This window comes from Heliangelus exortis, chromosome 13 (assembly GCF_036169615.1).
Source record: "Heliangelus exortis chromosome 13, bHelExo1.hap1, whole genome shotgun sequence".
In the NCBI taxonomy this organism is placed as follows: Eukaryota; Metazoa; Chordata; class Aves; order Apodiformes; family Trochilidae; genus Heliangelus; species Heliangelus exortis.
Window position 1 is genome coordinate 19,297,447 of NC_092434.1, and position 14,970 is coordinate 19,312,416.

The window sequence follows — 14,970 nt, forward strand, 5'->3', positions numbered from 1 at the left end:
GCAATGGAGCTTTTGCAGTGAGCTCTGTGCAGTCAGAGGAAGCTAGTTTGCCATTTGAAGATGACAAGTGAGAGAAAAGAACTGGGTTACACAAGAAGGGTTATTTTACCCTCTCTATCATAGAATCATAGAATTGGCTGGGTTGGAAGGGACCTCAGAGATCATCAAGTCCAACCCTTGATCCACTACCGCTACAGTTACTAGACCATGGCACTGAGTGCCACATCCAGTCTCTTTTTAAATATCTCCAGGGACGGAGAATCCACCACTTCCCTGGGCAGCCCATTCCAATGTCTGATCACCCTCTCAGTAAAGAAATTCTTTCTAATGTCCAACCTAAACCTCCCTCGGCACAACTTGAGACCGTGCCCTCTTGTCTTGCTGAGGGTTGCCTGGGAAAAGAGACCAACTCCTTTGAATTGGTTATGAAAAAGCCTCTCCAGGAGAAGAACTCTACCAGCTCTTTGTATGGCTCATAGAGGTGGGGGAGAGCTTCTCAGCTTCTCTCAGATACTTAAGGGACCTGTAGTGGCAATGAATGAATGCTGAAGCTTAAACCAATGCAAGGTTTAAGGATTAAAGGAGGCTTTTCCTTTCCTTCAGCCCCCTTCCCCCTGTGAATTGGTTCGGCCCCACCCACCGTTGCCCCTGGCAACTGCCGTTAGGGGCGACTCTGCCCTTGTGGCTCCTGTACTGAGCTGTGCTGGGCTGTGTCTCTCCAGCTGCTCCTGGTTCGAGATCTGAACAGGTTGCACCTCGCTGCCGCCCACGGTCACCTGTCCTGGCTGAGGTTCTGGAACTCGTGGATCAAGATTTTGGGGCATCGACTGCCGTGACAGGGAGAATCGGTGAGGGGCTGCGGGCAGCATGCTCGGGTGGCCTGTGGGAGCATCCCCCCTGCAGAGTTTGTGTGGGATCCCCTTGGAGCTGATTGCTTGCAAAGCAAGATGTGCCCTGTCAGCTGGGAGGGGGAACTTGAGAGCTTTCCAGTGCCGGGAGCTGCTGGGTGGGCGCCAGTGCTCCTGGAGGTGCTGGGCTGCTGCTTGGCCCTGCTCTCCCTGCAGGGTTCTCTTGCAGCTGCTGAGGTCTCTCCTGCCCTGTGGGTGATGTGTGCGGGGTTGCAGCAGCAGCAGCAGCAGCAGGAGCAGCAGGGTCCCCCAGGCTGGGTGGTGCCACAGCTTTGGTTCTTTCCTTGTCTGTCAGTGTTAAGCTCCCATGTTTAATTCTCAGGACACCTCTCCATCTGGCATCTGCAAACGGCCACACAGAGGTCGTCACATTTCTAGTAAAGCACGGCAGCCAGTTGGATGCTGTTGATAATTTTGGGAGAACACCCCTGATGAAGGTGAGTGAGAGAAGTTCTGCTCTTGGAAGAGGGGCTTATTGAGTGTGCATGAAAGGAGAGGTGTCTGGCAGGACTCTTGTGCGCAGAGCTGTGCGGAAACACGCCTGTTGGATTTGGCGTGGAACAGGCACCTGTCAGGTCATCTTTGCAGGTGCTCTTCTTTGCCAGTGGTCAGAAGCTGGGCGAGCTGTGATGGAGTGAAATGTGAGTTTTGGAAGTCCTTCATTTTTTTTTTTTTGTGTGTGTGTGTGTGTGTGTGTTGTTCCCAGGCAGTACAGCTCAGAGAACAAGACTGTGTGACTTTTCTGCTAGAGCAGGGGGCCGACCCAAATCTTGCAGACATCGATGGCAACACTGCCCTCCAGTTGGCCATCCTGGCTCGTAGTAAAAACCTCGTGGGGCAGTTAATCAAGCATGGTGCCAAACTGGGTGCCAAGAATAAGGTAAATATAAATATTTCTTCAAGAAGTCCTTTCAGAAAGTTGCATCGATACTTCTTTTACAGATTTTTTTTTTTTTACTTTGATTATTAAGATGATGCATTTCTCTGACTTTTCAGAAGGGCAGTACCCCACTAACTCTTGCTATCACTGAAGAACACGAGGAGATATTAGAAGATCTCCTGAAAGCAGGAGCTGATGTGCATGCTCGAGATGAGCAGGAGAAGGAGGGGGTGCAGGAAGAAGGAGGGGGTCCAGGAGGAGGAGGTGGTCAAGGAAGAGGAAGGGATCCAGGAAGCGAAGGGGATTCAGAAGGAGGAGGGGATCCAGGATTAGGAGGGGGTCCAGGAAAGCAAAGACTTTGGTTTGCTCCTTGAGTGTTTATCCAAATGTGTTCATTGTAAAGGAATGGGGAAAATATTTCTTCCGAGAGCAAGTTGGAATGAAAATAATGACTGTGTCTGTGTCAAATGATCCATGGCATTGCATGTTTTGAATCTTTCAGAACCCCACTCATGATTGCTGCTTCTGTTGGGGAGATGTATTTGGTCAAAGTTCTCCTTTCTCACGGAGCCAATTGTCGCAGTGAGGGAAGACTCGGACACTCAATATGAGTTATCAGCAAGCTTCATTTATTGATTATAGCACACTGTATTTATGCAGTCCTTAATAAGCCAATACATATTCTGTAATCTAACCACCCTATTGGATATTATTCTAAATGTCAACCCCACCTTAAGTTCCTTGGTTATCTACATCCTTCTGTTACATTCTTTAGCTAACCACAAGTCCCTTTTGTTGTATAATGGCTACAGTCAAGGACATAGTGCCCATACGAGGTGGTAGTTAGCAACATCGGCAGATCAGACTAGCTGAGTTTGATGTTTCCCAAGAACTTCTTCAGCCATCTGCAACATGTCTACATGGCCCTTGTCACACAACCAATCCTCCACAGCCAATATTTCCCATGAAGACAAAGATGGGAGGATAGATGTGGATTATGCTGATCTCAATGGCCATTTACGGTAAACTTTGAACTTTATGATTAGAATGCGGTGTGGTCTCTTCCTCTTCCAATAAACCTCTTCCAATGTCATTTTCACACCTTGAAGTCTCTCTTCCCTATAGATTTGCAGATTTGCTCCTCATCCCACGTGATCTGTCTCTTCCTTTTCCACTAAACCTCTTCCAGTCTTCTTTTCACACCTTGAAGTCTCTCTTCCCTTTTCCCCTTTTATCTTCCTTTGGGAGGGTGGAAGGGGGGTGGGGGGGGTGGTACCAGAGCAATTCTGTTACCTGGGCTTTTTTTTTTTTTTTTTTTTTTTTTTGGTTAGCACTGAGATTCTCTCAGGTGGTTCTCTGTGCCTAGAAGGCAGGCTGAAAAAATGTTCTGAGCAGGAGTTAATAACTTGGAAGGTGGGAATGTTTATTTATAGGGTGAACGTGACTGCGGGGAATGCTGGAGTGAGTTCTGTGTGTATTACCAATACAAATACTGAGGAGTTTATGAATTTTTGAAAACATTTGCAGGGGGGGGGATAATAAATTGGTGTTAACTGTGGTGCCAGCATGTGGTTCTTTTTACCAACTTTATTTCCTCTCTTTCTCTGTGCAGTGTAAGTCACTAGCTGGCAAAACTGGAGGACACAGAAGAAGCTCCTGCAGGGGATGCACTTCGATCTCCTGAGCAGGCAGGAGCTGCTCCAATTTTTTGGGGTGCACCTGCTGTGGACGGAAGAGGTAGGATCCTTATCTATGGAGGAGCTCAAGAGGAAAATGATGTTACCTTTTCGTGAGGTGGTTTGTATTGTCAGCACTGACTGTGCTCCCTGGTGACTTCAGTGCAGGCATCAGGAGGAGCAGCACAAGAAGCTTTGTGAAGTTGCTGATTTGTTACTTTTTGGCTTTGTCAGGCTGTTGTGATTTGTGTGCTCCACGTCTACTGCCAGGATTCTGTCCCATAGAATTAACTTTTTAATATAAATGAACTCTAGATTGGAACCTGTTCTTCTTTTAGTTTTTTTAAGTGTGTTATATCAGAACTCTGTGGCAAATGGGCAGCAGAGAGTGTTGAGGGAGCATTTCTTGGCATTAACAGTGCAGTCTGGCTGGCACTGCAAAGCGCATGATGAGAGTCCCTTTGCTGTGCTGCAGTAACAGAGGGTTAGGGGGTAAGCTGGGGTGATCCTGAGAGACTTTCTGAGGTCCTCTGAAGTGTATGTTTTGGGGAGGAGTCCTTGTGCCACATCCATTCCATGTGCTTGTGGTCAAATCAAGAGAAGCAGCACTCCCTCCTGCTCTGAGGCAGGCCCTCTCCTACATCGTCCCGATCCTAGTCGCAGTAGCCTTCCTAACCCTGGTAGAACGAAAAGTACTAAGCTACACACAAGCCCGCAAAGGACCCAACATTGTAGGCCCATTCGGACTTCTCCAGCCAATAGCGGACGGGGTAAAACTATTTATCAAAGAACCAATCCGCCTATCAACATCCTCCCCCCTCCTATTTATCGCAACCCCAATGCTTGCCCTCCTGGGAGGGTTGTAAATGGAAATGTGTGGTAAATTGGAAATGTGGGTTTTTTTTTCTATTCCATTCCATAAACCAGGTGTGCAGAAAATGAAAAAGTGTAAAGAGGAGCAGATGTGGCAGCAGCAAGAAGTAAGAGCCAGAGACTGATGAAAAATTCAAAGCCAAAATCCAGATCATTTTATTTACAGAAAGTACAAAAAAAAGAAGGGGCAGGGAACCTACACACCAGGGAGGAAAGGAGACACTCAGTGGTTTTATATCACCCTGCTACTCCACTGTTTTATGTTGGAGGCTTTTCTTTAGTAACTTTTGATTCTAGAACCGTGGCTATCATCTAAAAGCACAAGGAATAAAAAAAAAAAAATCTATGTGAACAAAAGGAGTTATTTATTTAATTGCAATTGGCAAATTTCCAGACTAACACACTTCAGAGGAGTCACCTGGCAATGTCTGGAAAAGGAGGTAGGGAAGGGATGGGCAGGGCAGAGGAAGGGCTTGGCCAGGGACAAAGGCTTAGCAGGGGATTCATAGCTTAATCTTAAGGATATGGCTTATTTGGTTCTGAAATTACAAAGTGCCGTGTCTTCACAAGTTAATTTTCTTGCCTACTAGAGAAGAAAAAAATACAAAACTCTACTTAGCAAGCCTACTTTTACAGATCAGTCTATCATGCAATCTTTCCCAGATAGCTTACTGGTTTTCCTGCCCTGCTGGAAAGCCTTCATGCGCCGTGTCACCTTTGGCTCCTGCTGCTTCTGTAAAGAAAGATGTATTTCTGCAAAACTTTTTTTTCAATAGAAACAAACTCAAAGAACTGTTTACATCCCTAGACTTGATGCCTAAATGAGCCTCTGCAAGTACACTAACCAAAATACCCCTCAATTTTAGTATCATGCCAGAAAAATGCATCGCTTCCATTTACATCAAGGCAAGAAAATTAAATCATGTTAAAACTAAACATGCTGGCATCTCCAACTGCCACACTCCTGCTCCTCACCCCTCCAGAACCCCACTGCAACACAACAGATGCTCCCGACATCACTGCACAAATTGCTCATTCTTCAGCACACCAGTAAGAACAGCAGGCACCAGAGCTTGGAGCTGACAAAGAGAACACTGCCTGAGCATTCCAAAAAAGAGGGGAAATGTGCAGTGTGAGATGACACACAAGCACAGAATGCCATCTCATAGAAAAGAACCTGTTTGAGTAACTCAGCCATTGAGTGCTGGTGGGGGAACCTGATGGGGAGGGAAGGAGCAGCAGCAGATGGAGGATTTCAGGAGGTCCTCACAAAGAAATGCCCTGTTCCTCTATCTGTTTGGACTGAAACACCAAATTTACAGAAAACAAGAATCACCTCACAGGAGAAGAACAGAACAGATTATAAAAGTAACTGAGAAACTTTTAGGGTCTGCAAACCTGACCCAAATGAGCACCAAGAAATGAAGCAATGTGGTTTTTATGTCGTTACCTATTCCTCCTTTGTGCCAAACCGTAACTCTGCTGCATGCTCTGCCACACCCACGGTCTGTTAGGAAAAACTGAGAGCAGAAGAAAGGCTGGCAGGCCAGAGACTGCTTCTATCACAGAATGGTACAGGTTGGAAGAGACCTCCAAGACCATCCAGTCCAACCTTTGACCAACACCATCATCTAACTACTAAACCATGTCCTTAAGGACCAGCTCCAAATGCCTTTTCAATGCCTCCAGGGATGGTGCCTCCACCACTGTCCTGGGCCATTCCAATGCCTGACAGCCCTCTCAGTGAAAAAATGTTTCTGAACACCCATCCTAAACGTCCCCTGGTGCAGCTTCCATCCATTTCCTCTGCTCCCATCCCAGTTCACTAAGGAGAAGAGGCTGTTTCCCTCCTTACTCCAACCTCCCTTGAGGTACTTGAAGAGAGCTCTAAGGTTCTAAGGAGGAAGCAGTGCTGGCTGGAACTGCAGTTGCTTTCAATCCCAGTTACTTGCCTTCAAATAACTCCTTTTCACAGGACAATTTCCCTGGAAATGCACCATACCTTGGGAGTAAAATCCAGTTGTTCTGCAGAAGCACTCCAACCATCACCAATCCCCTTTTTCTCAGATCTGCTTAAAAAGCAAAGCAAAGTGATGACACCTGTGCCTCCCAGATCACCCCTCAAGGAAGTGGTAGGTATTTGTAAAGTCTCACCTTTTCAAGCCTCCTTTGGAAAAGTCTTCCACTCCTGCTCAAACACGAAACGACATGGTGAAATTAGATTTGGCATGCTAAAAATTCAACAGTACATATGAACAAGGTACTCCTTGCACACATGAGTACACAGCAGAGGGAAAAGTTTTACTAGTTCATGTAGTATGATGTGTAATATTATGCTAGAGACAATACTAGCTGCTGCTCTAGCCAGTTACAAACTATTCTGAAAAGGGAAAGAAAATCAAACAGCATAACCCAACCAAAAGCTTAACCTCACACTCAGCCTGTTACTGCAGCACAGCAAAGAGACTCTCATGATGCAGGACACGTGCTTCATGGTGCCAGCCAGAGACTGCAGTAATAATGCCAAGAAATGTCCCCTGGACACTATCTGCTGTCCATTTGCCACACAGTTCTGATAAAACACCCTTAAGAACCCAGAGAGAATAAAACCTCCACTGTAGGGTCTGAGAGGTAAAGCACAAGACTAAATTCCATTGCATAAAAATATTAATTTCCTAAGATTCTTTTAGGGTTATGTGGCCTCGTAAGGACAGACTGGATTTTAAAACCTCAGAGAAGGAGGTAGGTGTTTGATCCCAGGACAATTTAATGTCACCTGCACGAGCTGCTTCTGCCTTCTTTGGAGCTGCACTTTCTGACAGCTGCTCACTAAGACTAAAGAAAGAGAGAGAGAGAGGAAACAGAGTTGTTAAAAACAACCACTTCCTGGCAGGTAACATTTAGCAGAAGAGTTAACAGCCATTTTTTATTCATCCTACACAGTTCACATGAATTCAGGGACTCCTAAGTACTTCTGAAGGGCAAGACACAGAACTTTCTGCAGGGCTGGTACACACTTCAGTGTTCCCTGCAGTCACCTTCATCCTATAGATGCACATTCCAAGTTATTAACTCCTGCTTGGTACACTCTTTCAGCCTAGCTTTTCACAAAGCACACCTAACCACATCAGAGAAGGAACAACAAAATTATTCAACAGCCACACTTATAAGCACACCTAACCACATCAGAGAAGGAACAACAAAATTATTCAACAGCCACACTTATAACTGACCACTTCATTGAACCAAAAAGTTAAATGTTTACCTGGGATACCCATAAATACAAGCATAATCATCAGCTGTCCGCCCATCAGCATCTTTATGGGAAATGTCAGCACCGTAATGCAGGAGAACTTGGATCAATTTCATCTTCCCGACAGAAGCAGCCATCATGAGTGGGGTTCTGAAAGATCCAGATGTGCTATGAAGTTATCATTTTACACAGACAGTCAATATTTTCATTCCTGCGTGCTCTCAGCTTGCTCTCCCATTACTTGACAATGAACAAAAGAAAAAGCAGGTTCCATTAAAAGCAACAAGAACATGGGAGAGGGAGTCAACACAACTGCATGGTCACACCAAGCTGCCACACGCACAACACTTCAGTGCACATGGAGGCTGCTGTGCCTCTCAGCAATCCCACCGAAAGAATACTCAAGGGACCCATGTGGATAAACCCCTTACCTTTGTTGCTGGTCTCGAGCATGCACATCAGCTCCCATTCTCAGGAGAAACTCAGCTGTCTCTACCTGACCTTTGGAGACAGCAAGACTGAGTGGGGTAAAGCCCTCCTGAAAGGACAGACAAATACACCAAGTTAATCACCGAAGTCAAAAATAGTCTTCAACAGAAATATTGCTGCCACTTTCTGAAACAACTTCCTTTAGAAATAGAAACATGTACCTTATTCTTGGCATCAAGATTGGCATTATGATCAAGTAGCAGCTCCACAACTTTAGGACTGCAAGACAGGACTGCCAGGTGGAGGGCGGTGTTGCCAACAACGTCTCTGAGGTTTGGGTCTGCACCACACTTCAGCAGAAAACCAGCACAGGCTTGGTGCTGGAACTGCACTGCCTGAGAACACACGAAAAAAGGGAAGACTTCCAAAACTCACATTTCACTCCATCACAGCTCGCCCAGCTTCTGACCACTGGCAAAGAAGAGCACCTGCAAAGATGACCTGACAGGTGCCTGTTCCACTCCAAATCCAACAGGCGTGTTTCCGCACAGCTCTGCGCACAAGAGTCCTGCCAGACACCTCTCCTTTCATGCACACTCAATAAGCCCCTCTTCCAAGAGCAGAACTTCTCTCACTCACCATCATCAGGGGTGTTGTCCCAAAATTATCAACAGCATCCAACTGGCAGCGGTGCCTTACTAGAAACGTGACGACCTCTGTGTGGCCGTTTGCAGACGCCAGATGGAGAGGTGTCCTGAGAATTAAACATGGGAGCTTAACACTGACAGACAAGGAAAGAACCAAAGCTGTGGCACCACCCAGCCCGGGGGACCCTGCTGCTCCTGCTGCTGCTGCAACCCCGCACACATCACCCACAGGGCAGGAGAGACCTGGGGAGGCCTCAGCAGCTGCAAGAGAACCCTGCAGGGAGAGAAGGGCCAAGCGGCAGCCCAGCAGCACGCACCTCCAGGAGCACTGGCGCCCACCCAGCAGCTCCCGGCACTGGAAAGCTCTCAAGTTCCCCCTCCCAGCTGACAGGGCACATCTTGCTTTGCAAGCAATCAGCTCCAAGGGGATCCCACACAAACCCTGCAGGGGGGATGCTCCCGCACGCCACCCGAGGTGTCCCAGCAGCGGCCACAGCCCCTCACCGATTCTTCCTGTCGCGGCGGTCGATGCCCCGAATCTTGATCCACCAGCGCCAGCGCCTCAGCCAGGCCAGGTGGCCGCGGGCAGCCGCACCGTGCAGACTGCCCAGACCTTGCTGCTGAGGCTTAGGGGCGCCGGTGCCGGCAGCAGCAGCAGCGCGGGGCTGCCCAGGAGCGCTGCCAGAGCAGGGAAGCTTCTGCTTCTTGTTGAAAAGCCCCATCCCAGGAGCTCTGCGAGCTGCGGCACGGGCACAGCCCTGCGGGAGCAGTGGGAGGCAGCCGGCCGAGCCGGGGGGGTATAAAAGGGAGAGTCAGGAGAAGGGAAGGGCAAAGGCAGGGACAGGGGATGTAGGAGAAAGGCAGGGATGAGGCGGGAGCAAGGAGCAAACCAACGGCGAGGAGCACGAGCAGCCAGAGAGGCAGAGACCAGCACAGCTCAGCACAGGAGCCACAACCGTAGAGTCACCACCAACGGCACTCGCCAGGGGCAACGGTGGGCGGGGCCGAACCACCCCGTGGGGGGGGGGAGGGGGTAGAAGGGGCCGAACCAATTCACGGGGGGGGGGAAAACGAAGGAAAGAAAAAGGCATCTGAGAGAAGCTGAGAAACTCTCCCCCATCGGAATGAGTCATACAAAGAATTGTTAAGTTCTTCCCCTGAGGAAGAGGCTTCTTCATAACCAACTAAAATGAGCAGCTAGAGAGGGTAAAAAATAACCCTTCTTGTGTGGATGGTGCCCAGCTGGCTGTACTTAGGATTCTCAGAGCTAGGCAGTGACCCCCTATTGGTGTGTGGTGGCTTTTTGTATCAAATACTGTGCTGAATGCTGTGAGCTCTCTGTCACCAGCTTATCCCATCTTTGCAGTCTGCACAACCACTTCTGGTCTCTCACCACATATTTAAATGGCAAACTAGCTTCCTCTGACTCCACAGAGCTCACTGCAAAAGTTCCACTGCCATTGTACAAGTACACGGTGTTTCCCTAGACCAGCCTAACCCACAACTAGAGGGAAATGGACATCTAGAATTCTCCTGGCCTACTGGCAGGACAACTATCTTTTCCCTAACTCTTGGGAAAATGTTAACACAAATGTTAACTGTCACCATGCTCCGTGTGCCACACCCAGCTACACAGAAAATCTTCTTAAAAGTTCCCTGCTGCAAACACATCCTCTGCAGGCCCCGGCACCAGCCTGACCTTCCACAGGCAGCCCAGCTTTTGAGCAGCCAGCCTGAAATGAGCCACTAATGGCTGTAATTAGCCCCATTGCTGGGCATCAGCCAGGGGAGAATTTAAAAGCAGCAACTTGCCTCAGGCTCTGAGTCTCACTGTTACAACTTTGTTATCTCCTGTTTCTGCTCTCAGAACATCAGATGTGATTGTTTTGAACTAACAAAAAAACCTGCACGGAACACTTGCATTCCTCACAATAACTGATCCCACAGCAGGGAATAAAAGCTGCATCAGTCAGTAGGGCTTTGCAAAGAGCACACAAGAACTCATCAGGTATGGGACCATCAGAGGAGGAGGGCTCTTTGGATAAAGAGAAAGGCTTTTTCTTCTTTCCTCTGGCATATGCTTCCCTGGAGGCAGGGTGGGGAAGGAAAAACACAAAAGTTAAACACGGCTACATGGAAAAAGTTAAAGACAGGCACACGGAAAAATTTTCCAAGCTTTGGATTTTATCAAAGGAAGCAAGAGATGGAATTCTGCTCACCTCATGTAAGCCGTCTTAAATACATTTATATTAAACTACTTTTTTTTGGTTGCTTTGGCACTCCAATGCTTCCCCATGATTTCTCTTGTTCCCTTTTTGGTCAGTTCAGTTAGTTCCATACTTATGCATTAAGAGTTGGTATTGCATATTTCCCCATTCTTGTCAGCAGAGCTTCCTTTGTATGGGGATCTTTCACCTCCAGCATGAAACTCCTTGGAATTCCTGTGCTCTTTCTAACTCTGGGATCAGGCTCGACAGTTTAGGCTCAACACTCCTCATTTAACTGTTGCAGACCCACTGAAATGTCCATAACTTACAGCCAACTAAATTACTCTGCCAACACTGGGTTTCTAACGTAAAATTAACAAAATGTCTCAGAAATGGTGAACAGCTTCTGAAGGGCTTCCTTGTGTCTTGAAGCTGAATAATACTGCAGGATTACACTGAGGCTGATCAGGTACTCCCCTCCTGTCTTCCCAGCCTGGGATCAACCCTCTATAGAATAGTATCCAAATAGAAACATTTTGTAAACTTAAACCAATGACTTCAAATTATTAAAAATCAAAGTTTTGTTCACATCTCTTTTTATCCAGCTACAGATCATAACATAAGATTTAAAATAACAAAGCAAAGACTCTTGGGGTTTTTTTAAGTATTTGACAAGAAATTCCATATACCTCAATAAGCTGGGCCAGAGAAACAAGTGCAGAGGAGTCACTGATCTCTTCACAAAAAAATAATGAAAGGGTTTTTACATACCTGTTTTCAAGAAATAAAACCCCATCTGAATTAGAGTAAATACTATGAATGCGGTTTGGATAAATGCACTGTGGGAATTACCAGGGTCCCTGGGCCAGCTACACTCACGCTCACAGAGAGAGACATTCATGTGCAGCAAGGAATTCAAACTGATCAGTGACAGCATCACTGATGTCAGATTCAGACTGAGTGGTTTCAGACCTACAGACAAGAAGTTTTCAAGTTGAAACATGACACACCACTCCATGACCAGCAGAGGCTGTATTCTTCACACAACACAGACACACACTTGATGAATTTCTACATTCAGATCTCCTAACAGCTTCTCAAGTGCTCAGACCCCACAACTCTGGGTTAATGTAATGCCTCACCCCATTCTAGTGAAGAAAATTCAGTTATACCTAAAATCAGGATGACAAAAAAAAAAACATCCCACCCCTTAGTGATTTTTTTATACTGGAAGGACTATTTTGAAATGCAGAGTTACACATCATATGATTCCACCCCAGGTGGTGGAATCAACATCTAGAGCATTACCAGTCAGGTATTTCCTTGTGTTCCTTATCTGTATTTTAGCAGCAGCAGGACAGAGTTTGCAAAGCTGTAGAAAAATGCTGCCCCTTTTCCCAGTGTCAGTTCCAAGTGGTGGTATCCTGAAGAAAGGCTGAACCTTTGGGAAATGGAAGCAGCATCCAAACCTGAAGTCACCCAGATCCAAACATGTCCTGCAGGCAGAAGGGAAGAAAAATGACAGAGCTTTTACCCACAAAGGCACTGGGCTCCAATCTTGTGCTGAATGTGTCCACTGGGCTGTTGGCATTTTCATGTGCAGACAAACTATTCAACTGAACTGCTTCATCAGACAAAGCCCAAAGATCAAATGCAGAACTGCAGAATACCAACTTGGGGAGAAACAATTCTTTAACCGATAGCAATCTATTGAAGACATTTATGTACTCAGAGGGGCCCAAACAATTTCACCTCAGTTATGCAGCTTCAGGAAGAAATGTCCAGGCATTTACAGACACAAAAAGGAATTGTTTAGCTGTACAGAGGTGTCCTCAAAATGTTTGGGATATGTTGGTTTGAGTCGAAAGTAAGAAACAGTACCAAGTATAACAGTAACAGATAACAGTAACAGTGGGTTTTGGTAACATTTTCAAAAATTAGGAAAAAAAAAAATTAGGAAAAAAAAACCTGTGCAAATGATGGCATTACACAGTTTTGCTATGCTGAATCAAATACATTGCATTTACAACAAAGACTGTGTTTTATTGGAAAATACTTTAAGTTAATGTTTGGGAAATTAATACAAGGGTACATTGTTTGGATGTAAACGCAGGCTGCAATAGAAAGTGTAAGACTGTGATTTTACATACAGCTTTTGATGTTCCACTCACTGGCTCCCTTTGCCTTCCTCATGTTCCACTCACTGGCTCTGACTGGCTTCCAGAAGAACAAAAAAGGTGATCAGAACTCCAAATAAAGCACTTGTGTCCAACCTTAAGTAGTGAAAGCAGAGTATAAACTAGTTTTCTGATGCACAGAGTAAAACATGTTGAAGACAAAATTCAGTCCCTAACCCCACCTTTTCTTCTTCAAGATGCTGCTGTCCCTGCTGCCCCCCAGCCTGTCACTGCCCAGTGTCCCATCACCCCCAGGCCTTCACTACCCACTGCCAACCCCCAGCAGCCCCCTGGCTCTGCCATGGCTCCCTCAGCAGCCCTGGGCCCATCACTGCCCAATGTCCTTTCACTCTCCCAGACCCTCACCACCCCATGTCCCCCCTGTCACTCCCAGCCTGCCACCTCCCCGTGTCCCCTCCTGTCAGCAACCAGCCATGGCAGAACAGCCTGGGGGAGATGCAGTGGGCTTGGTGGTCACAGGGCCAGTGAAGGGAGGGGATGGCTCAGGGTGTCTGAGTGTCTCTTAGTGCAAGAGGATATAGAAAGAAACATTCTTGGGAACAAGTCCCCAGTGATCACCTGGTTTTTCCTTTTTCCCTTCCAGGTGATGATGGGCAAGCCCCAGGCCCATGCAGCCATTCTCTGCGCACAAGTCCCCTGGGGCTGGGTATCTGACACACGTTTAATAAAAGAACACAGCCCCAGAGATTTGATTTGTTCATCTTCAGCTGGGGGAAGGTGTGTGTGTGTGTGTGTGTGTGTGTGTGTGTGAGAGAGAGGAAGAGCTGCTCTCCCATTTCATTTTTGCACCTTAGCAAAAACATTGCATGATTTACACTCAAGAAATCAAAGGTAAGCGACGCAGATGGCTCCAACCACAAATTTCCACTGACTCCCTAGAAATATGCAAGACCACACTATCAGTCACACTGCCCTCCCTGCTGTAGAGGTGTCAGACCAGAAATGATGGTTTCAAGACAGAAAACACAACACAATCCAGCACAACAACAACAAAAAAACAACCTGAAGAAACCAGGTAAACAAACCAAGAGTCCCTAATCAAACCCTAAAAATGAAAACAAGCTTTCATCTTTGAAAAGAAAGCCCAGGGTGCTGGGGCCTGGCCCAGCTGCTCATCACTGCTCTTCTGGGGCTCTGCCCAGCTCCCTGCCCCCAGCTCTTCATCCCTCCCTCTCTCTCGTTTGCCCGTCATAAGTTTGGGCTTTCACTGGCTGTCTCCCTCTCAATGTTTCCCAGTTCCTCCCTGCCTCTTCTCAGAGCTATTGCTGTTTCTCTCTCTCTTTGTCTCCACATCTTTCTCTCCCTCTCCTCTCCTGGCCTTATTGTCCCTCTCTCTCCTGCAGCCTCTCCCCTTTCCTGCCCCTCCCCTCACCCTTTCCCCTCTCTCCTGCTCCCTCTCCCACCCCTCTGTCACTCTCCTCTCCTGGGGCCTTTTCTGTCTCTCTCAGGCCCCTGGCCCGCCCCTGGCCCACTCTCTGTCCATCCCCCCTCTCTCCTCCTTCCCGCCCTTCTCCTCTCTCTCCTTCCCTCCCTCTTTGCCCCCTTCCCCTCCATCTCTTTCCCGCTCCTCACCACTCTTTTTCCTGCCTTCTCTCCCTGCCCAGATCCCCTTCCTCCTGCTCCCCCTCCCAGCTGGGCGGGGGCCGGGGCAGCCCCGGGGTCGGGCGGGCTCAGGCAGCAGGAGAGGAGGAGAGCCCCGGGGCATGCTGGGAGCTGTAGTCCCGGGGCATGCTGGGAGCTGTAGTCCCGGGGCATGCAGGGGGCTGCCCGGCGGCCATCTTGGTTCCCGGGCCATGCTGGCAGCTGGCATTTCCCCACTCTCCCCATCCCGCAGCCGGGGAAAAACTCCGGGAGGGCGGCATGGATGAGCCAGCAGCTCGTAAAAGCCCTCAAAATGAA

The 14,970-nt window shown here is 47.7% G+C and overlaps 1 protein-coding gene and 1 long non-coding RNA gene across 3 annotated transcripts; both read right to left on the bottom strand.

Moving 5' to 3' along the window:
• Positions 1–6,533: 6,533 nt before the first annotated feature.
• LOC139801899 (ankyrin repeat domain-containing protein 7-like) lies at positions 6,534–8,443 on the bottom strand. Its single transcript, XM_071756574.1, has 4 exons — positions 8,241–8,443; positions 8,022–8,128; positions 7,603–7,740; positions 6,534–7,172 (listed from the first exon to the last, which is right to left on the bottom strand). The coding sequence occupies exons 2-4, from the start codon at positions 8,057–8,059 to the stop codon at positions 7,013–7,015; spliced, it is 336 nt and encodes a 111-aa protein (XP_071612675.1). The 5' UTR covers positions 8,060–8,128; positions 8,241–8,443; the 3' UTR covers positions 6,534–7,012.
• A 2,715-nt stretch (positions 8,444–11,158) lies between these two features.
• On the bottom strand, positions 11,159–14,763 carry LOC139801915 (uncharacterized). Of its 2 annotated transcripts, none has more exons than XR_011728398.1 (4): positions 14,644–14,763; positions 12,182–12,369; positions 11,759–11,845; positions 11,159–11,380 (listed from the first exon to the last, which is right to left on the bottom strand). It is a non-coding gene; the product is annotated as an uncharacterized lncRNA (long non-coding RNA). The 2 variants fall into 2 exon arrangements; XR_011728397.1 differs by lacking the exon at positions 14,644–14,763 and adding an exon at positions 13,024–13,094.
• Between the last annotated feature and the right edge of the window lie 207 nt (positions 14,764–14,970).

Coding starts and splice junctions, on each gene's coding strand:
- LOC139801899 (XM_071756574.1), bottom strand. CDS start 8,059: ATGGGAGCTGATGTGCATGCTCGAGACCAGCAACAAAG. Junction 7,741..8,021: donor GCTCGAGACCAGCAACAAAG/GTAAGGGGTTTA, acceptor TGGATCTTTCAG/AACCCCACTCATGATGGCTG. Junction 7,173..7,602: donor TGTATTTATGGGTATCCCAG/GTAAACATTTAA, acceptor CTCTTTCTTTAG/TCTTAGTGAGCAGCTGTCAG.